This window comes from Nematostella vectensis, chromosome 9 (genome assembly GCF_932526225.1).
Source record: "Nematostella vectensis chromosome 9, jaNemVect1.1, whole genome shotgun sequence".
Lineage (NCBI taxonomy): Eukaryota > Metazoa > Cnidaria > Anthozoa > Actiniaria > Edwardsiidae > Nematostella > Nematostella vectensis.
This window is the reverse complement of record NC_064042.1, coordinates 7,708,266-7,730,445: the sequence shown is the minus strand read 5'-3', so window position 1 is coordinate 7,730,445 and position 22,180 is coordinate 7,708,266. Positions and strand designations below refer to the sequence as shown.

Genomic DNA, 22,180 nt, shown 5'->3' with positions numbered 1-22,180 from the left:
TTTACTCAAAAGAAACTCAAACACACCACACAGTTTTAACACTAAATCGTACTTTTAATCATGTCATTTTTTTCTTTAAAGAACCACTGACACTGTTCTTTCAACTCCCCAAAGGACTGTAAACTTCCCACTGAACAGATATTATCATGTAAAAGTTTATAAAAAAAGACAACATTTACTTGACAGGAAATACTTTTCAAATTAATTCATTCATGTGCATATGCTGTAGTCGTGGCCACTATCATAATCACGTGATTATCTCCTCCTGAGGACCTATGGGGGTGCCCGCAAAGAACGCTGGGTCTTCTAGTACGCACGAAGACTCCAGACAACATAACGACATTCAACAAATTTATTTATGAAAAGAAACACTCAAACCTAATAACTCATTTTGAAGTACTCCTCCTGCAAGAAAATTGATGACTCATTTTTTATCTTAAACACAACCTGTTCCAACTCCCTTGTACAGACAAAAAAAAAATAATCCAATGGTTTGACCCTTACACAAATTTTTCCTTTTTTTTGGACGAAAACGAGGAGATCGATGGACGCCATGTAGGTAAAGACGGACGCCATCTTGGGGACTCGGTCTCCACAACTGGGGTTAACCCCCCCTGTCCGTTCTCCCATATTGTCAGAACAGCCTTGGGAACTTGGCTATTCCTAGATATCATGTCGTCCAGTATGTACTGAGGTGGTTGGGATCCGGGGGGGTAAACGTGATCTGGGTAAGCAAGCTTGCCGTATTCCATTGTCGCACGATATCGCAGTACACGATGGAACTCGTCAAAAATGCGCTCAGTTCGAATGAGTTTACCACCGAGATCCCAGATCTCTAGTGTTTGCGCTTTGTCCAGGTTAAGTCGCAGCGCGTCTTGTAACATTTCCTGGGGCACCTTGAATGTCGGTGGGTCTCTTACTAGACACCCGGCTACTCTACCATGTTGAAGCAAAGCTTGATAACAAAGCTTGGGCTGGGCGCTGGATAGCTTTTCGGAACCTGGCCCCCCTTTGCGCAGATCTTGGTAATCTGTGGTACAAGGTAGGGATTCGTGCTGAAACCAAGAACAAGCGATGAATGAAGCTTCAAAATCCAAATAAAGAACAAGACTTCATTAACAATCAAAAGACGAAACAATGTTGAAAAAGCTGTAAGCAAATTGCGAAGCTTCCATTCGTACCGACCTGGTATTGAGCAGCGCGGGATTTCTTCTTCTGCTCATCTCTTATCGCATCCTGTATCTGTCTCTCAATCTCAACTTGCTTTCTGTATTCCTCGTGTTCATCTCTGCCATGGCCCCCCCCTCCACCCTACACGGGAAGACACGTTATAGAAGGTGCTGTCACACTTATTGTCACGAGTTGACTTTAACCCCCCCCCCCTCCTCTCATTTCGTTTCTAAGCTTTACCTGTCTGATGTGCTCTGATCTAACGTCACCATGGTGACGCAAGATGTCCGTCAAGGCGTCCATGTGGATGACCCCAGGTTTCATAAACCATGACATGACAAGCAGTTTATCATTTGCTTCGTTGGGACTCATGATATGTTGGATGACGTCAAGTACGCCCCCTGACGTCATCTGGCCGGTATTCGTTTCATCGTCACAAACAAGGATTATTGCCTTTTTACCTTCAAACAGGACATAAAATGGAATTAAAGTCAATTTCACTCCAGTTACGCAGCAAATAAAAGCGTAGCTTCAAGCGGAAGTGAGTTGTAAGTTCTGGGGCGGGCGCGGCTGGGGTTTGGAATAATTTACGTACCTATATACCTTGCAAAGCTCTCTAAACGTGTGCGCCATAGATTCCTGAGGTTAAAATCCTTCACAACTCGTTCAATCTGTGCCTTTTCCACCGCCGCCACAGCATAATCGAGCTTAGCCTTGATGAGATGGCTTAAAATTCCATCAAAAGAAACAGACGGCGCGTCGGGAGGGCCTGGGAGCGAGAGGTTGTTGTAGACTGATGACATAAAGTTGTGGACGATGTCTAATGTCTCCTTTCGGCTTGTCCAAGTAAACACTTGCAATGAAGGGCCTTTGTTGACTGCAAAATATGACATGAATAGCAAAGTAAGCATAGTTTATAAGAAGCAGTCATGTGTATTAAAATACACTTTCAAACTAAAAAGAACCGGGGACGCTGGCGTGTGGTGGGTAATCAGGTATGCTCTATTAATGGAAACTTTATAATGTCGGGAAGGTATGTCTATTCTATCGAGGTGTCCGTTCTATTGATTCTCTTTAGGTGTCCGTTCAATTCAGGTCCATTAGGTGTCCGTTTTCTTGAAGTGTTCGTTCTCTTGAGGTGTCCGTTCTATTGAGGTTTTTAAGGTGACCGTTCTATTGAAATGTCTTAGGTGTCCGTTCTATTGAGGTCCCTTGAGAGTGCCCGTTCTATTGAATTCCCTTCAGTGTCCGTTTTATTCAGGTTTCTTAGGTGCCCGTTCTATTGAGTTCCCTTCATTGTCCGTTTTATTGAGGTTTTTTAGGTGTCCGTTCTATTGAGTTCCCTTCAGTGTCCGTTCTATTGAGGTCGATTAGGTGCCCGTTCTATTAAGGTGTCCGTTCAATTGAGGTTGCTTATGTACCCGTTCTATTGAGTTCCCTTCGGTGTCCGCTCTATTGAGGTTGCTCAGGTGCCGTGTCCGTTCTACTGAGGTTCCTTAAGTGTCCGTTCAATTGAGTTCCCTTAGCTGTCCGTTCTTTTTAAGGTGCCCGTTCTATTGAGGTTGCTAGGGTTTCCGTTCTATTGAGGTTGGTAAGGTGTCATTTCTATTCAGGTCCCGTAGGTGTAAGTTCTATTAAGGAAAACTCTATAAGGTCCAGAAGGTGAACTTCATCCATCGACACTTGAACATACTACAAATACATATAGCGGTCAAGTTGACTACTGTCAGGGTTCGCTCACAAATCGTTTTATATCAAAAAAGACAAAAAAGAGTTGAAGATAGTAACGTCATGATACTTGTAGGCATGCCACCCTTTGGAGTAACGTCCCCCGAAATAAATTTTTTTCCTTACCTGTTTGTGAGGGCTGTGTTTGTGTTAAACCTCCCACCTTCGGGCTGATGTCAAGGGGTGCGTATGGTAAAGGGCGTGGTTCGCCACGTGCACCATCACTACCATACGTGCTAGTCGCCCCTGTTCCTCCTGTGATCTGACTTGCGTGCCCTGGGTAACCGATAGATCGGTTTTGGGTAAAAGGAGCTTCTTTTATTGGGAGTGACTGGATAGAACCGTCGGAATTCTGTGCCACTCCGGGGTACCTGTCATTTGAATATGGATGAGTTGGGGCAAATAAATTGCTCCCGCAGCCAGAAGATATTGCTTGGGCTGAGCATGGCTGTCCTTGGTAGGGGAGGGTGGGGGTAGAGAAGGCCATGTGTGGCCGAGCACTATATGCAGGTTTTTTTTGCTCTCGCACATCAGGCTGTGGTTTCGGTGGCAGAGGGCGTGGCTTGGGCACAAACTCATCGGTCTTCCCGGGGTCCAGGAAGTGTTGTAAAGCGTCCTCATGTATGGGGTGGTGGTGTTCATCCCATGAGAAGATGAAGCTGCGGGAGCCATTCATGTACTCCTCCATGAACTGGGAGGAGACTTTCCCACGAGCCCACTGGGACAGCACCGAGGTGTCCCTCTCCTCCTGAGTCTTGTAGTTATCGTCTCCACCAATCACAATCAGCACACGGCCCTCTAACAGGGACACAATATACATGAGACCATAGATGGGGGTTGGGGGGAGAGTAGGGGAGCGGGGGGGGGGGGGAGGGGGATTGCTTCTAGCAATCCAGGAAAAATAAAGGCAACATGTATTGTAAGGTTGTTTTTTAGTCACACTGGAAGTATTTTCCCAAAATTATTTTTTATATCCGGATATCAAAAGCCAGGGGTGGATATCAAGGATATAATGAAGGGGGCGGGGCAACACACCAAAAGGGGAAGGGGAATCAATCTTGAAATAAATTTGTAAGTGGGATTTTATACACATTAACCATAACAAACAAAGTCTGTCGTTTTTTGCACAAGGAGCCCAAGCTCACAGTTTGTGGACTCATCCAGCTGTTAGAAGTAATCACTTTAATTACCTTTGTGAAGTATCGAAAAAATAGCTACCTCTGCCTCACTACATAAAAGATGAGAAGGGAGAGCACATTGCTTGCTCAGCGGCGTAGCCAGGATTTTTAACAGGCCTTTTCAAGGCATTTTCTCCTGTATTTTAGATAATGTCTCATACATATACTGAATTTTTGGCTGCTAGAAGGGGGGGGGCTGGGCCACCCCCCTGGCCACGCCCCTGATGGTGACGGCATTTACGAGTTTGTGTGGATTTGATTAAATTTAAAGCGTGGACACATCTTCGGGGAACAGTTCTAGGGCGGTCCTTTGGTAACACAAGTGCCTTTTTGTGAGAAAAGTCGTGTGGGTGAAGGTGGTTTTGAGCGAATATGGCAAGCAATGTTCTCCCTTCTCATCTATTATGTAGAAAGGGGCAGAGCTAATCGATTTTTATGACACTTCACTGCGGCTGTTTGAATGATGTGGATGAGTCTAGTGTGTTTTTATTGTGAATTTCTTACAAATCCTAACCACAACCCAAGGCTTCCCTCTCGCCTCAGACTGTTTTAGCCCATTGAAAAACATCAACAGCCATTGATTGATATGCATACAGTACCCCCCCCCTCGTCTTTGAAACGCCTGGATCATCTACTGATTTTATATTATTCTGCAATAATGATTAACTAAATTTCCCGAAAACCCCCTCACCCCCCCCCCCCCCCCTCCTTAAAAGCCACCCTCTGTCCCAGCCCTTCGCATTACAGCCGAAGCTCTCTGAGCGACCGCTCTCGTAAGAGACCAGCTCCGTTAACGACCGCAATTTTCAGTTCCCAAGGTGGTCGCTTACGAGAGCTTCAAGTGTAGTATGTTGCGTGATTGTGTGTCCATATCGGCCGCAGTAGAGCGTAAAAGCGTGATGATAAAAAGAATATAACCGAATTTGCAAAAAAAAGAAGCATAAAATCGTACGATCACAAACCAACCTGTAGCATTAAGTAGAGCGCGGTAGACCTTCGCGTAGCCGATACCAGCTCTCGGCTCGTTAATCGAAAGCCTTGACTCGTAAGCATGGACAACAAACACAGCACAGTCCATGGTTTTCCCTTCCAGCTCCTGCGATAGCTGAGTCATACGAGGCAAAGGGAAGTAGGTCTGGTGGACTTGTACCTCGCCAGCGACGGCCTTTATGAGCTTCTCGACATTATCCAAATCGTACGTGTTGTCGCAGTTAAACAAGTGAAAACTTAGCGGTGAACCTGTTTTCTCAGACATTTTGGACCAAGCGGAGAAGAGGCGAAGTATGAGCCTATGTTGAATTCGTCATAGGCGGGTGGCTTTACCAAGAAATTCAGAAATATGAAGTCATCTATTGTTTCTACGAAATTGAGATTGTGTGACGTGATTGGGAAAGCCCCAGATGAAAACAGCATGTGCGTAATATGGATTTGGATTTTGCGAGCTGCCCGAGCTCATAAAAAGCTTTGTTACTAAAAACAAATCCTCCAGAAAGTTGCCATAAGAATTAAAAGACTTAAATTGTGAAAAGTCTAGATGTAAATTGATGTAAAAGTATAAACAATGCGCCACAAATAAAAATGGGACGCTGTGTTATTGAAGACGTCGGGAAGTCCCTACTAGGTATTTATGCAAGCTTGCGGAGTTGCGTTTTTGATAAAGAGGGAATTTTCCCCTGCCATTCAAATTTTATTTACCTGAATAAGTTCGACTCTATTTTCAAAATGTTTGACTGTGATTTACAATCAAGTTTGAGAAATATTTCTCAAGCAGATTGTTTGCATGCTCACGAGACTTTCGCTTTCTTATGTGACTCATTTCAGCGTGACAGATTGAAGCGTTATTGAAATCCGGTATTTCTCGGAACCAACGAGCGGGCAAAATCCACGGGACTTTCCCTTCGTGCTAACAAAACCTCTGATAAGGCTCGATTATAGCACACAAACGTCTGAGCTTGCTCAAGAGTATTTCTCAGGACGATAATACAGACTCGAAATGGGGGTAAGAACTCTTCTCTTTCCTCTTCTTTCTTTTACGATTTTTTCACCTTTCTTACAAGCCATTTTCGACTTTGTCTGCTATAAAAATAGGCACATTATATTCATGGCTGCAACCAATATAGTTTAGGCTGATGGAGTTTAGGAAACAGAATATTTCACATACAATATATCACCAAGGGTATTTTCGTTACTTTACCCCTCGAGAGAGAATCGAGGTTTCGTTACTCCATTTTGAGAAATAAAATGACTTAGTGATAGGAGATATTGTTAAATCGAGATCTTAATGGAGCGTTCATATTTAGAAGATGGTTGTTTAAGAAATGGGAAGCTTGAATTAAATCTGACTTAAAGCTCAAAGTTCCGTTCGATGATTTTAGATGATTTAAGTTCCGTTCGATGAGTTTAGTAGTAGGTATTCAAGATCCCTCAAGTTAATTGTCCCCTTCCTCTTGACTTCTGTTAGGGCGGAGGAAGCAAGAACCAAACGAGTTATACCTACGTCGACAACACTGAAAAGGTGAGACAGGAAGAGGAGGCAAGGGAGAGACGCCGACTAGAGAATGAGCGCCGTCAGAGGGAACTGCAAGAGCAGGAGAGAATCGAGCGGGAAAAACGCGAGGCCGCAGCACTCGAGCGTCAGCGCTTCCAACAGCAACTAGCAGAAGCAGAACGACAGGAACAGGAACGGAGACGGGAGGAGGAAGAACGGATTTTACGTGAAAAGGTGTGGTATGCTTGGGGGGGGGGTGGTCAGTTTATGTATTTGGGGGATGGAGGGGTGGGAGAGATTGATATCTGAGTAATATCTACTTTTTTTTTCAACCAGGAGCAGCTGCGGAAGCTTGAGGAAGAGGCCGTCACCAAGCGCCTGGCGCTGTTCGACTACAAATTCGGCGACAAAATCAATCTGGCGAGCTTTCGCAATCTTGACATTAGCGACGTGACGAAGCTGCGCATTGGAGTTTTCGGACCGACTGGTTCCGGCAAAAGCTGCTTCGTTAACACATGCGAAAGGACCGTCCGGAGATCGGACAAGGGTTCCGCGCCAATCAACTCCACCGGACGAGAAGGGACAATTATCCTAGAGGACTTCCTACAGGAGATGTTCTTCAGACTGGTTGACACACGAGGGTTTTTTAACTACAACGCGAACGAGAGCTGTGAGTTCGTGGATATCCTCTCTGGAAGGGTCAGGCCCGGGTCTACCATTAAACGCGAGCAAGACGAAGGCTTCGAGGGGAACAATCTCGGGAGTACTCTGGAGGAGGTGGATCACTTCAGCGATCGAATGCATGGTATCATTTTGGTCGTCAAAGCGAATGATATCCGTCTGAAGAAAGGGCAGCTTAAAGAATACTTGCTGCCGGTCAGACAGACGCTACGACCAATCGGTGAGTTAAAGAGGGCCAACCACGCCGTTCTTGTACGCTCCCGCGCGATACTGACTAATGCAAAGAATCCATTTCCATCGGCTTATTCAAGCAAGTGACTCAGATGCTTGCAATAAAACTTCGTTAATAAGGTATTAAAATTCAATATTGTTGGTTGTTACTTCGATATTTTCTTGCAAATAAACCTACGGATTTTCATTTGTAAACTATATTTATATATCTATCTATTTTGACTGTATGCTGACTGCCCTGTAATTCAGGTCTAACCTGCGATGTGGGTTAATAAACGATTCAGTCATTCATTCAATAATAAAAGAGAGCATATAGTTTCCGGTCCCTCGTTGGCTCATGACCGGAAAGAGACCGAGAAATATGCCTGGCGCTTAGTTTAGTGCTTAGTTAATTAGAAATTTAATATAGCTCCAAACAAATCTAGGGGCTTCGCTTTGAAACAGAAGCCTTCTCTGCTACAGGTATTTTTTATTCCTTTCCTTTTTAGGTATTTCACCGATAACTGTTGTGACTCATCGAGACAAGCTCAAGACAGAAGCGGAGTGTGAGCAAGCGCTAAACGACGCATCCGCTGCCACTGGAAGCTCGCGAAGCCACACCTTCTTTGTGGCCAACTACTGTCCGGACAACCCCGGACCGAACGTCAATACTGAGCTGCAGGTAGTGTTAAAGCCACATTGTCACCAGTTTACTTCCGGAAGGGGCAAAAGAAACCTCAACCCAGACAAAAGAATCTATTAGAATCCGCGCTATTAAACAGGCCATACGCTCTAAATTATCAGTCATATCCTATTATATCCTATTACGGTCTTTAATTAGAACACGCGACTTATAGGAACTCGTCAAATAATAATGGATTTAACTCCTCTTCTAATTTTCCTGATAATCGTTAACCATGGTGAAATGTTGATAAATGCATAATCAACCTGTCGTTGATGTTACGGTCTAGCCTAAGTAGTGTTCTTTAAGCCGATAACTCCTGAGCACATACTAATTTTCTTGATTTTCTTGCACCAGATCTTTAACATCCTGCACTTCGCTCTATCGATGGCTGAGCGACACGTGAAGATCGTAAAGCAACAGAATAAAAATAAGATGGAGGAAGACCTGATGAGCGCAATGCAGAACGCTGCCATTGGGGCCCCAGCCAAAGCAGTCCTTCAAGGTCAGCTTAGTGATGAACACTGGGGGGTGGGGGGTGGTGGGAGAAAAAGTCGGTGCTACCAAATTAGTCCTTCCATGTCAGAAAAGTTAGGAGCACTAGGGGGTGGGGAGAGAAAGGTACTTTCATCATTGCCCCACCATATTAGTCCTCCAGGGTCAGTAAAGTGATGAATATGAGGGGGGTGGGGAGAGTACTACCATTAGTACCCCACCATATTAGTCCTCCAGGGTCAGTAAAGTGATGAATATGAGGGGGGTGGGGAGAGTACTACCATTAGTACCCCACCATATTAGTCCTCCAGGGTCAGTAAAGTGATGAATATGAGGGGGGTGGGGAGAGTACTACCATTAGTACCCCACCATATTAGTCCTCCAGGGTCAGTAAAGTGATGAATATGAGGGGGGTGGGGAGAGTGCTACCATTAGTACCCCACCATATTAGTCCTCCAGGGTCAGTAAAGTGATGAATATGAGGGGGGTGGGGAGAGTGCTACCATTGGTACCCTATCTTATTATGCCTAGTGACATAACTACATGGGTGCGTGCACTCTGTTTAGCCTGACATAACAACATAACGACATGGGCATGTGCACTCTTTTTAGCCTGACATAACGACATGGACATAACATGTTTTCTTCCTCTTGAACATACGAAGATAAGAGTGTGTGTGCGCATGTCGTTATGTAACTAGTGTGCACCAGGCATTAGTCCTCCAAGGTCAGTCACAAGTGAGGAATATGAGGGGGTGGGGAGGGTGCTATCATCAGTTTCCCCAAATTAGACCTCCATGGTCAGTAAAGTTTGGAATGAGATAGGTGGGGAAGGTGCTACTATCGGTACCCCCACTATATTAGTCCTTCAAGGTATCGACGATTCAATGCTGAGTATGGCTAGATTAACCTAGTCGTATGCCATCTTCATTTACAATGATCTGGTCAAGTGATATTTCGTGATTCTGGTTTTTGGCAGCGCCTATCTCGCTGTTCCTTGAGATTCTACAGCAAAAGTACAAATGGAGTGAGAACAGTGTGACGACAGTGACAGGCAAGCTCCATCAGGAAGACATCAGCAGGCTCAAGACCTTGGCCGAGTGCTGGTCTGACGTCACTCACTTCTTCCCACATGGAATGAGGGCAACGATCGAGAAAGAGCTGGTGAGACTCCAGCTAATTTAGATTGAAAACTACAGAATAAAGCTGTCTGGAATGAAATACAAAATTTTATATAAGCACAAGTATATTATCACATAATGATTTGAGCTAGAAAGAGCTAAGGTCTATGCTGTGCACTTTAAGACAGTTTATTCCTCTGCAAAATTAAAGGCTTTCTGTAAATGTGTAGCCATCCTCCCCACTAGAAGAAAACAATTCCCAAGCACACTGTCTAGGCCTGTTTTACTACCTAAATGGAATCATAACAAAATAGTAAAATGAAATATAAAAAGATTTTCACAATAAGAATTGGCATTAGTTATGTAGTTACAGTCAATTCAATATTCAAAATATAAACCAATAAAAATGAAGTTATCACAAAAGTTTCCTGGACATAACCTATGGGGTTGGGGAAGGTGATACCATGTATACATCACAATAAGTCCTTCAAGGTCAGTCACAAGTGAGGAATTTGAGAGGGGAGGGGTGGGGGTGCTACCATGGGTACCCCACCATATTATAAGTCATCCAAGGTCAGTCACAAGTAAGGAATTTGAGAGGGGTGGGGTGGGGGTGCTACCATGGGTACCCCGCCATATTATAAGTCCTTCAAGGTCAGTCACAAGTAAGGAATTTGAGAGGGGTGGGGTGGGGGTGCTACCATGGGTACCCCACCATATTTTAAGTCCTCCAAGGTCAGTCAAAAGTGAGGAATGTGAGAGTAACAGGATTTTCCTATCCTGATCGAAGTTGCGTCTGGATTCGGGGAATTCAAGCAACATCGGGATGGCTGGACAATGTGGGTGTAGCTTACGTAGAAAACTATTCTCAGATAATGTATAGCCTTACATAGCAACTGTTAATCAGACTAAGGGCGAACGCTTATAAGGAAGACAGCGTAGTAAGATGAAGCCTGCAAGCAAGTGTTCTGAGGTGTGGCCTAAGTAGCAAACGCTTATAAGAAACACATCGAGTATAATAAAGCCTGCGAGCAAGTATTCGAAGGTGTGGCCTAAGTAGCAAACGCTTATGAGAAACACAGCGAGTATAATAAAGCCTGCGAGCAAGTGTTCTGAGGTGTAGCCTAAGTAGCAGGCGTTTTATGGACTGTAGCCTGCGTAGCAAACATCAAGTGTTCTGAGATATAGCTTACGTAGAAAGCATGTTCTAAGATGAAGCCTACGTAGAAAACATGTTCCGTGGTATAACCTACGTAGCAAACATGTTCTGTGATATATAGTCGTAGCAAATGTTTATGAGACGTATACTGAGAGTAAGCTTTTTTAATAGCCAGCGTATCAGCGTGTTTCTGAGGGATTTCCGAAGAAATAAAAACGCTCGCCCCGCGGGATAGCTTTTCCGCCGTTATTCCCGAACACGCTCAGACAAGCGCGGGTAATAACCCGTGACCTCCCGGAGCTGAGCACGCGTCACAAAAGAGCGAGTCCTTCAGAAGGCAAGTAGAGAAAGGCCGGCGGGTAGAACATCTTGAGCAAGAGGGCCCAGGTTGCGAGGGGAGCGTGCAGGGATTAATAGCTATAGAGTGATATCCACCTAATATGGAGTGATATCCACCTAATGTGTATTTGGGCAACTACAAAACACTGCATAGATTAATTACCGGTTTGTCGACATTGAGCAATAAAATTTCATACCTTTAGCACCACGACAGACGAAACTAATTTTTTTTTTATTTTCAAATATGAAGATTTTATTTGTAGTGAGGAGCCTCGTCCTGTTGTCCATAGTTATGAAATACTATCGCTGGCAAATTACATTTATATCGTTTGTTTATGTTGTATATTTACACTAGCAATAATAAAGCTTAAAACACTGCTACGGATGAAAAATTGTAGAAAATAAAGGCTAACGGCACAGATCCAGGAGGGCAGGAGTTATGAATATCATGCTAACATGCTCGGGCTGAGTGGGAGTACAAATTTCTGACTCAACAAAAGCGTACCCAGCAGTACATAAAACTTCTCTTAAAATCTTGTCACGCAACTTGTACATTTGACCTTCGCTGCAACTGTGTGTGTTTCAATCGACAGTAAAACACAATTTATATAAAAAAGTGTAAATAAAAGGGAAGTGAACAAGAACGCAGTTGGAAAAGACGAATTTACGCGTTTTGTAATCGACTTTTTGTGGTAATTTCTAAGCGTTGCTATGGAGATGGTACGACCCAGTGAATTCGTGATTTGCATGTTCAAACTTGCCCTAAGGATCAAACCCGGCTCATGATCAAAACAAAATAGAAAAGGCATACGGAAGGTTATAAAAGGCACTAAGCGATGTGGTCATTTCTACAGGGAAGCTAGCGGCGCTTGGACAAGTTAAATATTTTCACATCAAGTGTCACATAAAGATAGTCAAAGATGGAGGGAAATAGCAAGAGAGCGAGACGATGTCTGTGGGATGTGGATCACGAGCAGAATAAAAAAGATCTGGAACGCGAACTAAAGAACCAAGCGGAAGAAGGCAAGAGAAAACTAGAAAAAGAGTATAATTTTGATTCGGAGACGGGGAAGCCATTGAAAGGTAATTACGAGTGGAAGTCTGAACAACAAATCGAAAAGGAGAGTGCAAAACTGAAGAAAAATTCGTCAGGCGAACGTACCGATTCAAGCAAAAGAAATGACAGTTCGGATAATCCGCCAACCGCTACGACGTAAAACCACAAGCAGAAATTATAATAAGATTTGTACTTTTGTAAGATACTTCTAAACAAGAACTAAAATATACTTTACAACATACAAATCTACGGTTGCTAAAACCTATTTAGGTGGTTAAAGTGTGAAAAGCCATTTGAGTGCCACAAGCCATTCGAGTGCTAGTCAAAATACTGGCGTATTTGCTATAATCAAATTATCCAAGAAAATTTAGTAGAGGAATCTTTATGACTTATTTATTTAAAATGTCGACTTTTACTGTGATTATATCGGCAAGGGATAGACTCAGACCGGTTTTAGCATTTTGGCAGTATATAAACACGTGAAATTTGCCGCGAAAGTATCAGCTGTTCGCGAAATAACTGAACAACTAATGTAGCTTATATACAAACACAGAGACGCATATAAACATATCTTATTGCTTAAAAAGCATCAAACTTGAGGTCTTACTATTAACTTGAGATAGGATAATTTTCAAACCCGAAGCCTGTCAAAAAGAAATTTCTGGGTAACGAAATCAGACTTGAAATAAAATCTGTCTACAAATTCCACAAGAAATACAGTGGTGCGAAGCAGTTACAGCCTTGGAATATACCAAAATACAAAGGAAATATTTATTACTTGGTCAAGAGGGAAACACAACTCAAGTCTCCTTAAAAAGATTTGATCTGACATTTAGTTCACGAACTTGCCACTCTAAGCGACAAGGTTACCACAAGTGACTAATACACAGCCTTACGAAAGTTTGCATAGAAGAATCATGCCTGAACAGAGCTATCCCCAAACACCAACAATAAAAAGCTCTCGGATCTACGAGATCTAAAGCATAAACAGTGCGAGGACTCCACGGTAAGCTGTCCCTTACGGACGGACAGACGATCTGTATTTGTTAAGTGATGGATGGTTAGATAGCTATAATATAATAAAACATGGTGACGAGTAATTATTAAAGAAAATACAGCCTTTGCGCGCGTGTTTGTTTATAGAGTCGATCACGGGTCAGGATTTACTTTCGTTTTCTTTATCCTTTAGAAACTGAAAGTGTTTGAGTAGCAAAGCGCAACATGACGCCATCTTATGGCGACGACAACAGGGGAAATGTTCTGTTAGCCTTTTTTGACAACTGTTTGAAAACCGGTATGTTGTTCAAGTTGAAAGACTCCCCCCTCCCCCACCCACCCACCCTTGTCCTGCTTGGTGCCAAACCCGAACATCCGAACCTCGATATAACGATATGGCGGGCAGAAGAATTACTTGCTGTTTTAGTGGTGGAAATTTCCCCAGCTCAGACCGATTACCATGGCAATAGGTTCAAAGCGCGTGACAGTTAGTAAATAAACCCCTCTCTGGGGGCTGGGATATCAGCGGATAATGTCCAAGGATGAGGAATGGTAGGAAAAATAAACAGTTGACCGAGAAGCGAAGCTATATCCGAAACGCTCGATGTAATGATATTTTGGGAAGCTGACGAAAAAAAACCCGTTTAATTGAGAAACATTTATATTCAACTCCGTTAACAATAAAACAATTACAGTACTATATTTTTATGGAGTGAGGTTTGAACATAAAGCAATAGAAAATGCTGTCAGAGTGCCTTTTTCGAGGAATTTCGGAGTCAAACTCCCTTTCGTCAGCATTTTGGATCAGCTGTGGCCCGCCCAATATGACCGCCCTCAGACCCAGTCGCCAAAATGAAAAGAAAATAAGAAGAAAATAAGTTAAACATAATTTATGCGCGGGTTGCCTGTGGTGATTAACTAGGCGCGCGGTGCCGTGTGGGTTACAGTGTTTTACTGTTATTTTGCCGGGACCGGACATATGTATCGTTATATCGAGGTTCTACTGTACCAATTTTTTCATCAACGATTACTTCCCTTGAATTCCTCGATCTCGAAAAGAAAACAACAACAAAAATCTACATTTGTTTCTTTAGTCTTGCAATTTCTCGCTTCTTATTTGGATTTAGTTTTCGCACCTTTTTGGGATCTTTGTGACTTCCTCACTAATCACGTGTCTCTCCCGTGATTGGTCCTAGAATCATGTGATGCATTTCCCATGATGTATCAGCACACGTGACCTGGTACCCCGGTCACATTATCATCTTCCTATCATAAATCTCCTCCGACCTGTCATTTCTTTCAAATTTCTTAACTGTAAACCCCTTATTTTACCGTCCGTGCAATACGCCTTGCGCCTGGGTAACCAAGCCTCCTTGGTTGACGCGCTTGACCGATGGCACGTGGCCAATCACCGCATGTGATTGGCAGGTTTGACAGCTGTGATTGACATGTATCATCAAGGAGGAGGTTTTTGCTTGCTTCCTCGCAGCTGGTGCCATTTCTTGACGAGCCATCCGCGGTGATCCCACAAGTAATAGTGACCGTACTTAAGGTACCACCTGGAGAGAAACCGACAAACGGTGCGTCAAAGTGGGGCGGTTATAGCGCTGTCGCTGCGCTCGTGGTTCTGTCGTTAGGAAACTGTTTTGTTACTTGGTGTGTTAGTGGTGCGTTCGTGGCGCTTTCGTGGCGTTGTCGTGGTAAGTTCGTTGCACTGTCGTTGTGCGGTCGAGTGTAGATCATTCGTATTACTTTCGTGGTGCAGTCGTTATGCCTTCGTGGGTGGCACTGTTGTAGTACATACGTGGTGCAATCGTGACGCTGTCGTGGTGCAATCGTGACGCTGTCGTTATGCCTTTGAGCGTGGCACTATTGTGGCGCTGTCGTGGTGCGTTCGTGGCGCTGTCGTTATGCCTTTGAGTGTTGCACCGTCGTGGTGCGTTCGTGGCGCTGTCGTTATGCCTTCGTGGGTGGCACTGTTGTGGTGCACTCGTAATGCGTTCGTGGCGCTGTCGTGGTGCGTTCGTTGCGCTGTGGTGGTGAGTTCGTGACACTGTCGTTGCGCGCTCGTGGTGCGTTTATGGCGCTATTGTAGTGTGCTCGTGGTGAAATTGACACTGTCGTTGTGAGTTCGTGACACTCTCATGGTGCGCTCGTGTCACTGTCGTTGTGCCTTGTGTGTCACTTTTGTAGTGCGTTTGTGGTGCTGTCGTGGTTCGCCCGTGGCGCTGTCGTACTGCATTTATGAGTGGCACTGTTGAAGTGCGTTCGTAGCGATGTCGTAGTGCATTCGTGATGCCTTCGTGGCGCTGCTAGCAGGGTACCATGTCACCAGTATGAACCAAACTTTAGGGAAGAATTGATAAGATAGTCGTCCATAGGGTATATCTCAAGTCTAAATATCTGCTACTTACGCTCCAAAGATGACCCCACCGAGATGAGCGGCATGATCAAACAAGGACCACCTGAAGACGAGGCCTGCGACATCTAGCGCCACCACGCCCATCAGCGCCTAAACACAGAAAAAAGGGTCCTCTTTGACAATACTTAAACTAGCCCCATCAAACACATTTGTGCCTCTGCGCACAAAATAAGAAAGACATGGTTTAAAAAAACTATGAGTGCATTGGCACATAGTCAATTAATGCATTTCTAGTAATTGGTAAATAGAAATGAAAAAGCAATGAAATAGGCATTCAGGTACAAAGCCAAAATTTGCTTAGAAGGGGGTCTACAGGGACAGACCATATGCAGGAAATCTAGGATTTGTCCATTAATTTTTAATGTTTAATAAGAAATCATGTTGGGCATTCGAGGGGTCTTAGTGACCCTTTCTGTCCAGCTCTACACAAGCACCTATGCATTGACCTTTTGTTTTGTTTATTGTTTATTGTCAATAAATTGATGCCCCATCCAGTTATCTCCAAACAAATATGGGTCCAGAAGTACTGGTGACGTTTGTACACCGACAGGACGGAAAAACCTGGAAATTCGCCATTCGAGATTCGAGACAAAGAAGTCACGATTTCTTACAATGGTCATCGGCTCCTTGTATTCCGGACTGATTTTCAAAACTAAAATAATGTGAGGCCGAAATGCACATACCCAGATTTTGGCTTTTTAAGATATTTTCCCTTGACCATCGTTGCTCTATGTATGAGCTCAGGAACGATAAACTCAAAATTTCAATATACAAAAGGTCGCATCAATCTATAAAAAGTCGCATTTGATCTTTTGTTTGCTATTACTCACTAAGTACTTAGAGAAATCTTCTGCCTTATTAGATGTGAAATGGACTTATTTGAAGCATCACGTCATGTTTTCCGTCATGTCTTGTACACCATGTTGAGGAGCTAAGAGGTAGCTTGTTAACATTTCCTTTATTTTGAAGTCAACCAAGTGAGGCTTTGCCAGTAATACTTGTTAGAATATTGTTATGTTACTAGGACGTACCTTTCCTGCTGAGAACGAAAACCAAGGTAGGAATATAAGAGAAAGCTCGGTCTCTGGCAGATGAATACAGATGAGTGACAGTACAGCAAACAGAGCCCCTGACTAGGAAAGAAAAATGAATAATCAGGCACCAGCTTGGCAACATAATAATCTATATTCAATTATCAGATACAGGGGCAAAGTAAAAGAAAGATAGTTTCTTTGTTTTAAATAAAATGTCTTAAATTCTCTCTCAAAGTCATGTCCAACCTATCTTATCCATCCCCCTTGTGGATCATCCCTGGAGACCCAGGGCAACAATGAGACACGAAGTAGGAGTGCACGCGAAGAGGCAAACTTCTGCTTCAGGCCTCCACGTTCCCCCAAGTACCCAAGAATGGGATGCTTCTGGATTCATTAATTATATCTTTTCTAGTAATGGTCTATTGAGCACATTTCAAAATGTATATATTTCACATCATTCATGGATATCTAGCATTGTTGGACTACAGAGAACACAATACTCACTGCTCCAAGAGAGGGTCTGATTGGCTGCTTGGCTAGAACCCTGAAGACTTGACTGGCAAGTGACGCAAACATGCCTGCAAGTACCAATAAATGCAAATAAATGGTTGGAGGACATATAAATATGTTTACTAGTTTATTATTGTAATTTCAATCATCTATATCACATCAAATATTATATAATATTCTGCTAAACAATTTATATATATGATAATTGAGTACAGGTTACTCTAGCCTTGTTTATCATATTATTAATTATTAATCAATGCCTAGTAATAGGCTGCCGTGAGCTGTTTAGCCAATCAAGGTGCAAAGGAAATGTTAGTGTACATCATAATAATGCCAGAAAATGACACACCTGAAAAAAGTGTCAAAAACCACAAGCCATAAAGTGAGACCCCCAGATTTCTGTAAATTTTGAATTTTTTGCATCTTGTTTCGCTGGCTTTCCCTGGTGGCCACAGTAGATAGGTCACACTATAACTAGCACCCACCTCCACTCAGATAAAATGCAATAAACTGTTCTCGTCCAAGAAGAGCCTGTATGGTGGGTGCGAAGCTCCAGAGGACATACATGTTAATTGCTAGGTGCCAGAAATCCATGTGACTAAAACAGCTTGTAAGGATAGTGACAGGAGAAGCTGAAAAAAGAAATTTCATCAGGGGTGGGGCGAGGATGAGGACTTGGAGCCTAAAGGCTGGTTTCTATAACATAGCAGACAATTGTGTATGATTGATTACATGGTAAACCACTTTGTGATCTTGTGGATCGAGTGGAATCAAAAGATAAATACTTTGCAATCAAAATGTGACTGGTTGTGATCGTACAATCAAATTAGCTGCAATTAAGTGCAATCATATCTGAGTGCCCCACACCAGAATGTAGTGAATAACTGACGCCTTCTCCATTACATTCCCCTCAAATCTTCTGGTTCACCTTATAAATTCATAAACATTTAATGCCCTCTATTTACACCCCAGAAACTTTCCCTTGTTTTTATTTCTGTTGGTATGAATTGCAAAGTAAGAGAAATCTAGAATAAAAAAATAATAAATTGTAAGATACGTAATAAATGGCTAGGCAGAAATCACAAGGTTCAAATCCCTTGTCTAGCCCCAATTTATATTTCTTACCAATGATTGGGTGAGAAATAAACCACCTCCACATTGAGGCTTGCATTCTTGGTGCAGGAATCTTCCACAGTAAGAATACTACAGTATTCACAAAAATAATTCCTGGAGAACAACGAAACCATAAATTAAAGGGAAAAGATAATTTATTATCCCGAGGGTGGGTGGACGTGAGGCTATTGATAAAAGTAAGGGATAAAATTAGTTGACCCCCCCTTCAGGAGGAACAAACTCCTCCATGCCCCCCCCTTACGCTTTCCCCATATTTTCGGTGCCCCCCCCTCCCGAAAACCGAAGAAAGAAGGAGGGGAAGTGAATGAACGGCAATGACAATGTCCAAGAAATGCGATCAATAGATTAGCTGCAAGCTGGACAGAAAGTGGAGGGGAGAAATTGACTAAAACATCAATTAAGAAAAAGTGAAGGCTCTCAATTTCTCAAAGATGCAACTAACTCCAGGCTGAAACCTGACAATGGTTGATGCTATAGATAACATTAAAGAAGCAAAAAGGCTTTTCAATCTTCTCTTCGCAAGAAAAGCGCAGCATGATAAAAGAGAAAAGAAAGAAAGTGAGGAAAAAAGTGAATCAGATATGAACGAGGATTTTGATGATGGAGAATGAGCGCTTATAAAACGTTTTGTTTATATTTTAGATATGCACTTTATAATATTATATAACAGAAACCATTAAAATATGTTTTTGAGTGTATACACTATACAGGTTTGCACTGCATAGATAAAACGTGGCTTAATATGTATCCTGGACTCCTGGATTGTGCATGCCAAATAACTGCCCCCAAGCAGAGACAAGTTAAACCAAGAAGTCTGATTTGACACTTTGTCAACTCCCAAAGGAATCAGTGCCCCCCCCCCCCCCTTTAAAAATCCAAACACTCGTATTTTACGAGTGATTGAGCAGCTTTTCCATGGTCAACAACATGTACAAAAAACAGATGCCGTTTTTTTTTAAATGTTTACAGTGTTCAAGTCGAATCAGATTGGTCAAAATTGCTCAACATGGCCCGCTTTCTGTAAGGTATCATGTTCCTTACCTGCTGCAGTTTTATGGCCATCTGGGAGAGTCATCCACCATCTGTTTAACTAAAAAAAAATATACTCTACCTTTAGTAATTAGTAAGAACTAAACAGAAGTTTCTTGTACAAAAGAACACCCTAGCTATAATCTGGTCACCCTTGGTAAAGCAAAAGCAGCCTTCATCCCAAGTACTGATATATTTTTTCACTCAAGAACCGATTATACCACATGGCACAATGTCCCATTCTCAATGGTGAACTTTAATGCTGTTACCTATATTGAGTGTATACTGTAATAATTACTTTGGTATTACTGTTCTAATCACCTGTATTAGACATCTACAAAATCCTGTTTTTTGATCAAAGTACCCTTTGTAGAGTGAAAAGATAAACATTTATTTGATCTTCTGTAAAAGGACATTTCAAGCATCTAACAAAACATAGACATTTTGTGTTGACTCTGATTTAGGACAGAGTATTTATAATTTCAATGTTTTTCTTGTAATTTAAGAATGATCAATATCAAATGTAAAAATTATTCCAGAGAAGCTGTACCCTGAAAAATCCTTCCTACACAACAAACCATTTCGTAGTGTCTGATGTATCCTAATACTATCCAAACTATCACAGACCAATGTTGCTTAAAATCACATGCACACAATTGATGATTAATTCCCATAAAAATACTTCCCAGTTCTATATAAGTGTCAAAATCGACAAGTATTTTTTTCTCGCCATAAAACTGGAGGTGTCATCATCATAACATGGTGAGGGAGCAGCAAAGAGGGGTTACTGCTAAAGCCTACCTTATCCCTGAAACCAAAAGCTCTAGGGAATTGAAATGAGCTCCAGCGTGGTTTCCACTTTGCATAACTTGCTCGTACCCTCTCATATTGCCATATGGCACACCCTGCAAAAGAGCCTGCGGTTGCCTGGGGATGAATAGACATGAATCAGAGCAGACATTCAGGCAGTTATACAAGTTAGTGATGCATAAAGAACTAGATTTAAACATGCAGTCAGAGGGACGGGAGCAAAAAATGACAAAGTTCAAATTGTAAGGCCGTGTTAGATTATATTCACTTGATTTTTTGCATAGATGTTCCTTGTGTATTATAAAACAAAATAAGCTTCAGTATTTTTGTAGATAATCCGTTCTTGAGATATTGCAAATTGTAAGATACTTGATTTGTCTGACATTGCCCAGTTTGGGCAAAATTGCTACTTTTTCATGATCTATGGCAACTTTGCTCAATCTTACTCAAGAACAGATCATCTACCAAAAAATACTTAAGCTTATTTTGTTTTACATTATGCAAGGAACCTCTAGGCAAAATATAAACAAAATGTAAGCTAACACAACCTTACAATTTTTAATTTTTCCATCTTTTTGCTCCTGTTAGTCAGAAGCCTTTCACAGGTAAAAAGAAAAGATATAAAAGAACTTACTAATAATCATTTACTTTTTTTTAAAATAGCCCCCTACTCACTGAATTGCTGAGAAGCATGAAAGGTTTACAATTTTGTATGCTGGTATTTTAACATTCAATAACAATGGTAAGCATGTGAGTATTTTTTAAAAATGTTTGAGCATCCAAAAGCTTTGTGCAGGAACTAAGCAAAAGCTATGAAGGCAATCGCATCAAAATATTAGAGGACCATTCAAGTCTGTACTAGTGCCCACCCCTCAAAGTGCAGACATGACTATGTCACGCAGAGTTTATATTCATTACTTTATTATCAAGTATAATTGTACCCCAGCAGTAAAGACCAGTGGCCGCATAATGAACCGTGATCTGCCCTCTGTAATGATAAGTTCCTCAGCATCTGTTTTGTTTGATCTGAAGCGGAACTGTTGTCGCACTAAGGTGCATCTTTGGCAGGGTGATGGTTTAACTCTAAGAAACAAGTTAAGTGAAAAAGAGCTAAATGTATTGTTATAATGTTCACACTTATTGACCAGTATTATTACTATTTTTGGATGAATATAGAAAAGCATACAAATAAGGTTTGATTTTACAGCAAGCAACCTTTAATCTGTCCTATATGGACCTCACTTCTAGCCAACATGCTGTATAAAGGGGACGGGGGGGGGGGGGGGGGGGGGGGGGCATGGAAGAAGGTCCCTTCTGGGTCTCCCCTTGTCTATTTTCTATATTTGGTTTTTAACCCCCCCCCCCCCCCCCCCCCCCCGGCTATGGGTCTCGAAAGTAAATGCTACATATAGTATCCAATATCATTGGGACTTGTTTTTGCAAGGGTTTATAAGAATTTCATCAGCCACTACAAGGCAACAAAAAAGCCTGTAAAATATCACATATCTAGAAACGAAACAATACCAGCTTGGCTAGTGTTCTTACCCGAAAGTAAATGGTCTTCCAAAAGACGGGTTTTTACAAACTTGCCGGCCAGCTCGTAAAATGGAAGTCACTGCCGCCATATTGGATACCTAACTAGTGCCAGTCTATCGGACGCGTGCTATTTGGGTACGCTGTGGTTTTAACGGTAAGCATAGCTGGGAGCTCGAGTCAAGAATGGCTGCGTTTTCGAATGGCTGCGTTTTTCCCCCTATCATTCTGGAATAGGAATGGTTGATAGAGAATGTTCAGAATGGCATTCGAGGTATTCTGCTACAGGAATGAGTGGAATGGCCTTCATTCCATTCCGGGATGGGAACGCGGGATAAACGAACGTGCGCTTTTTATATTCTAACCATTCTTATTCCGGAATCACGAGTAAAAAAAACGCGCCCG

At 42.4% G+C, this 22,180-nt stretch overlaps 3 protein-coding genes across 4 annotated transcripts; 1 reads left to right on the top strand and 2 right to left on the bottom strand.

The window, feature by feature from the left end:
• Window positions 1–33: 33 nt before the first annotated feature.
• Window positions 34–5,539, bottom strand: LOC5503224. 2 transcript variants are annotated; one of them, XM_048733148.1, is made up of 7 exons: window positions 5,043–5,539; window positions 3,025–3,696; window positions 1,766–2,047; window positions 1,411–1,631; window positions 1,186–1,311; window positions 709–1,055; window positions 34–613 (listed from the first exon to the last, which is right to left on the bottom strand). In XM_048733148.1, the coding sequence occupies exons 1-7, from the start codon at window positions 5,329–5,331 to the stop codon at window positions 379–381; spliced, it is 2,172 nt and encodes a 723-aa protein (XP_048589105.1). In that variant the 5' UTR covers window positions 5,332–5,539; the 3' UTR covers window positions 34–378. The 2 variants fall into 2 exon arrangements, with proteins under 2 accessions (XP_048589105.1, XP_048589106.1); XM_048733149.1 differs by having other exon boundaries at window positions 34–1,055; window positions 5,043–5,519.
• A 378-nt stretch (window positions 5,540–5,917) lies between these two features.
• On the top strand, window positions 5,918–10,175 carry LOC5503216. The gene is made up of 6 exons (XM_001624274.3): window positions 5,918–6,075; window positions 6,538–6,798; window positions 6,901–7,465; window positions 7,965–8,137; window positions 8,495–8,642; window positions 9,611–10,175. Exons 1-6 carry the CDS (start codon window positions 6,070–6,072, stop codon window positions 9,814–9,816), a joined length of 1,359 nt encoding a protein of 452 aa, XP_001624324.2. The 5' UTR covers window positions 5,918–6,069; the 3' UTR covers window positions 9,817–10,175.
• Window positions 10,176–14,380: 4,205 nt separating this feature from the next.
• On the bottom strand, window positions 14,381–21,897 carry LOC5503215 (presenilins-associated rhomboid-like protein, mitochondrial). Its single transcript, XM_001624265.3, has 10 exons — window positions 21,788–21,897; window positions 21,184–21,325; window positions 20,234–20,359; window positions 19,445–19,493; window positions 18,395–18,496; window positions 17,755–17,901; window positions 17,264–17,337; window positions 16,757–16,858; window positions 15,718–15,815; window positions 14,381–14,862 (listed from the first exon to the last, which is right to left on the bottom strand). The coding sequence occupies exons 1-10, from the start codon at window positions 21,865–21,867 to the stop codon at window positions 14,760–14,762; spliced, it is 1,023 nt and encodes a 340-aa protein (XP_001624315.3). The 5' UTR covers window positions 21,868–21,897; the 3' UTR covers window positions 14,381–14,759.
• Window positions 21,898–22,180: the final 283 nt, after the last annotated feature.

Bases quoted from the DNA above. Each gene is read 5' to 3' on its own strand.
- LOC5503224 (XM_048733148.1), bottom strand. From the start codon at position 5,331: ATGTCTGAGAAAACAGGTTCACCGCTAAGTTTTCACTTGTTTAACTGC. The intron at 2,048-3,024 runs GTAAGGAAAAAA...CATATTTTGCAG, and splicing joins AACACAGCCCTCACAAACAG to TCAACAAAGGCCCTTCATTG. The intron at 1,056-1,185 runs GTCGGTACGAAT...TCTTGGTTTCAG, and splicing joins CCCGCGCTGCTCAATACCAG to CACGAATCCCTACCTTGTAC.
- LOC5503216 (XM_001624274.3), top strand. The intron at 7,466-7,964 runs GTGAGTTAAAGA...TTTCCTTTTTAG, and splicing joins ACAGACGCTACGACCAATCG to GTATTTCACCGATAACTGTT. The intron at 8,643-9,610 runs GTCAGCTTAGTG...GGTTTTTGGCAG, and splicing joins AGCCAAAGCAGTCCTTCAAG to CGCCTATCTCGCTGTTCCTT.
- LOC5503215 (XM_001624265.3), bottom strand. From the start codon at position 21,867: ATGGCGGCAGTGACTTCCATTTTACGAGCTGGCCGGCAAGTTTGTAAA. The intron at 17,338-17,754 runs GTGGGTGCTAGT...TGGTACTTGCAG, and splicing joins TGCATTTTATCTGAGTGGAG to GCATGTTTGCGTCACTTGCC. The intron at 15,816-16,756 runs GTACGTCCTAGT...TTCTGTGTTTAG, and splicing joins TTTCGTTCTCAGCAGGAAAG to GCGCTGATGGGCGTGGTGGC.